Source organism: Diachasma alloeum, unplaced genomic scaffold (genome assembly GCF_001412515.2).
Source record: "Diachasma alloeum isolate Michigan unplaced genomic scaffold, Dall2.0 Dall_scaffold_00567, whole genome shotgun sequence".
In the NCBI taxonomy this organism is placed as follows: domain Eukaryota; kingdom Metazoa; phylum Arthropoda; class Insecta; order Hymenoptera; family Braconidae; genus Diachasma; species Diachasma alloeum.
The window spans coordinates 77,235-81,542 of record NW_021680699.1 but is presented as its reverse complement, the minus strand read 5'-3'; the positions used below and the strand labels follow the sequence as shown (position 1 = coordinate 81,542).

The 4,308-nt window shown below is 36.2% G+C and overlaps 1 protein-coding gene across 1 annotated transcript; it reads right to left on the bottom strand.

The window, feature by feature from the left end:
• Positions 1–3,204: 3,204 nt before the first annotated feature.
• LOC107043399 lies at positions 3,205–3,802 on the bottom strand. Its single transcript, XM_015264898.1, has 2 exons — positions 3,740–3,802; positions 3,205–3,606 (listed from the first exon to the last, which is right to left on the bottom strand). Exons 1-2 carry the CDS (start codon positions 3,800–3,802, stop codon positions 3,205–3,207), a joined length of 465 nt encoding a protein of 154 aa, XP_015120384.1.
• Positions 3,803–4,308: the final 506 nt, after the last annotated feature.

Genomic DNA, 4,308 nt, shown 5'->3' with positions numbered 1-4,308 from the left:
AGAGACGGAGGAAACTACAGAAAACCTCCGTCGGTACAGTCGATTCCTCTATTAGAAACCTCCCGCTCATAAAGAGCCGAGGTGAGACGGACCCCACCAGAATCCGCCCCAGGCGAGCCCCTTAACACTCTTGACCGGAAGTTAAGGGTCCCTCCCACTCGGGATCCGAAGCCCAGCCCCCCTTTCGGGCCCCCAACCCCTGTTTCCAGAAATTAACAAAACCGATCGGATTGGGATTCGAACCCACGACCTCCTAGTGGCCAAGCCGAACTTAACGATTTAGCCACCGCGACCATTGGACGTCGGTAGATCCTAGAATTCTTTATAAAAAATAGTAGCTCATGAAAATTTCATCATGTTGCATAGATTTCGACATATTTATGAAACACAGATTTGCAAATGCAATTTCCACAGCTTGATTTGGAGAGACATTTGATTTTTTTCCTTCATTACCAATTCCGTTAAGATCTTTGAAAAAAATGAGTTCAGAAGATAATATGAGGTTGAAATATTAACTGAGAATCGATAATATCAAAGAAATGAAATTATCTAGGAGATCCCTTAACCCCATTATATTTGTTTTTGTGATACCTATTTTGTGGTAAAGGTTCGCTTTTGTGCACTCGTGCACGAAAACAACCATATTACCCCTACTGTTCCGAACAGTGAACTCGGCAGGTAAGACAAATAGAATGTGTTACACGTGTGTGCGAAAAAGTGGAAACTTACGCACTAGTAACACAATATATTATTCGGTGACTTTTTTCAAGGACAATGCATATCCAATTTTCTCATTTTTTCAAGTTATATCCTTTGTTTAAATTGTCTGGCGTTATTTTGAGAGGGATTTCAGTTACATAATAATAAATTATCCTAAATTCACCTAATCTTCCAGCGGCTGCCGAGTACTCCAAACGAGTCAACTGTCACTCGGTGAGCGATATTGCCCTCACAGTGAGCGGTATTAGAATCCCTTCCCGAGCGGAATTACCCAAAAATGCAGAGGCTGATTAAATAGCGAATAATAAATAATAGACATTTTTTTTGCTATTGAAAAGGTCCTAATTGATGCATAAATGTACCACGAATATATATTTTGCAGTCCATTCAACGGGAGACAAATTAAAAATTTGAAAAAGCTTAAATTCTGGGGGCGATATTTTATGAATTCGGTAGAAAAACCTTCGATTTTATTTTTTAATCATCTTTCTACGGAAGAAAACTGAAACTTTCTCTCAACGACGTTCAGGAGAGAAGTAGAATATTTGAAAAGTGCAGCCAATTTCATGAATTTTTTTTCACATATTGTTCAATCCATTCAGGCACCTCTTGCAAAATTTCAGAAACCCCAGGTTCAGGACAACAATAAAAACGAATTCTAAATTTGCTACCTTTACACGAGGTTAAAGGGAGCATCGATAACTCGTACATTTTCCCTATATTATCGACCAGTCAGCAATGTGGAAAAAATACTGAAATTATCGATGACCCATTTAACCTTATGTACAAGCAGCATCTTTAAAATTAATTTTTATTGTCCTGAACCCGGGATTTCTAAAATTTTGCAAGGGGTGCCTGAATGGATTAAATAATATGTGAAAAAAATTTCATAAAATTGGTTGCATTTCTCGAATATCCTACTCCTTCCTCGTTTGAACATCGTTCAAATTACTTCTTGTTATTGAAGATTTGCGTAATAAAAAAAATTTCTCAGCCAATCATGAGAAACGCGGGTGGGTGTCTGTACCGCTCAGTGGGTACAGGCACCACCTCCCCTATACACGGTCACGGCCTGGAGTTTTCGAATAAAAATTTTAAAAACTCACTACTGTTAATATTTTTAATGGATATTTATTGATAGGACTTTTAGACATTTTCAAATGAGATGCCAAATTTTTTCAAATTTTTCTGAGGCTTTACTGCAATGCGATTTAGAAAATCGGAAAAAGAGCGGCGCGAGGCTCTTAGCACGATCAACGGAGTGTTGACCCTTGAGTGGTCGCACAATACACGGAGAAAAATATTCAATAAAAAATTACGTATCTTTTTCGTAATTCCAGAGCTCAATGTGGTTTTCGGAAATTTTACGGAACCGTCACGTAATTTTTATCTAAAATCACTGAATTTCTCCAAAGCGTTTTATAATTTGTACCTGAATCTCCTGTAAAAAATTACAATACCGCCACTCACATTTTCTGAGTCGATTCCGTAATCGATGAGCGAACTGTGAATTCCGTAGTTTTTACTGAACATTTCTCTCCGAGTAAGGGAATCGTAGCGTTTTTTCGCTTTTTTTCTTACATGAAAATCCCGTAAATGAAAAATTTAGAAAAATTTGTATTTCTATTTTCAACTAAATCGAATGCATTGACAACTTTTTTTGGTCGATACTCGCACCAATCAATTATTAAAATCTTTTGCAAACTCGACACATAGAAAATCTCCGTGTTAAACCTCTAAATGCCCAAAATTTGTACCTAATGAAATCGAATTCTAGGATTATCGGTCGACTATTCTTCTTTAATATCCTCATTTCCTGTCGATTTAAGGTTCGAAATCACAAAATCGCAAAATACACGGAGCTGCGAATCGCTCGCCGTGTGATCAGTAACGTTCGATGGAAAGCTGCGACCACTCAACGATTAAAGTAACGATTTTTTATGAGATTTGTAAAACTGCGGGTATGAAGTGGTTCATCTGTTTGGTTTATTCATATGCCTGTAGCCAGCGTGGGGGCTATTCTGGATTATTTAGGTTCAAGGTTTAAAAAGTGAACTCTCAAGAGTAGGTTATCGGAATTTGAGTAGGGATATAATCTGGACCATAACTGAGGCATTATGATCTAGAACATTCAAGACTTCTTGAGAATTTTGAAAAACAATCATTATACAATCTTTTTCTTTTTAGTTATGAAAAATTTCTTTCCAATTTTCAACGTTTCCTTTTTGGGAAATTTTGTTTTTTAGAAATATCGGAGCAAATGTAGCCTCTTTTGTAATGAATCCCTAAAAATTCTCGAGTCTTTATTTAGAAAATTCAACAAATACCGGCTCTATTTTTGAAAATTTGACGAAAATATGAGAAAATGCGAGACTTCCCCCAAAAATTTGAGAACATTGTTGGGTTTACTAAAACATTTAAAAAAATTAGGAGTTGCATGAAAAAAAAAAAATAATTGAAATTTTTTATACTATTAATTTCTCCTTACTTTGAAATAGGTTCTCTTTCGTGGAAAAACGTGAAATGTTTCATATTTTTCCTCTCTCTCAATTCTTTGACAATTCCATTAAAAAGTGAATGGATATCGATGTATGTCACTCCAGCATCATAGCACGGCTCCACCTCAAAGTGTTTCGAAATTTTCTTGAATGCACGAATCTTTATACTTGCATTTGACGTTTCGTGTTCGAGGTAGCCCTCAGATATAGCGAAAACGACGGATTTACCACCATGAAAATGCTCCACCTCACTGTGTGAACCGTTGTATTGACGATAGTTCTGCTGCTGTGGCTGCAACTCGATCCAATTATTATCGAACATTCGGAACATTATGGTTGTTTTACGGAGGGTCACAGCATCAAATATATGGGAATCTCGGACCAATAGCTGATAAATTTATTAAATATGAGTGACAAGACAGAATGAATTTTTCCAATCGATTGTGTAATGAGGGAAATTGGAAAATTACAAATAAACTTGATTTTACCGGAATTCTTCCTGTCTATGATCATCGACATACCTTTTCTACAGACAATTCTAACATCATAATGTGCAATCCATGGCAAATCATCAGGGATGACATTTTGTTAATTCTTTGGGAAGGGTACTAAATAATTTAATATTTTCGATGGTTCAATATTGAGGAAATCAAATTTTGTTCTTCAATTTTGAATTTCAGGTTATTGATTGTGACATATTACTGGCGATTCTAATCCACTTTTTTCCTCTTTTGTTTGGGTCTTTTTGATAAATTCAGTGGTTGCATGGTTGAAAAGTTTCACGTAGTGGCTGCTCGAGATGGAGGTTAAATTGCTGCATCCAACTTCATTGTGTGACATTTAATTCATACCAGCAGCATCCTACGAATATAAAATAAACACTATATTAAGCCACCGCAATTGTCAATGTCAATTTAATGAATTTTTCTGTTGATGGAAGTAACGGTAATTAAATAAGAGTCGGAAAAGAAACTTTTTCCAAGCAATCAATTCTTGACCTTTCCCATACAGGCATTAATCACCACGAAAATTTTGATTTTTTTGGTCAAGTACTGGCGAGCCTAACATCTATCTTCATAGTTATTCGCAC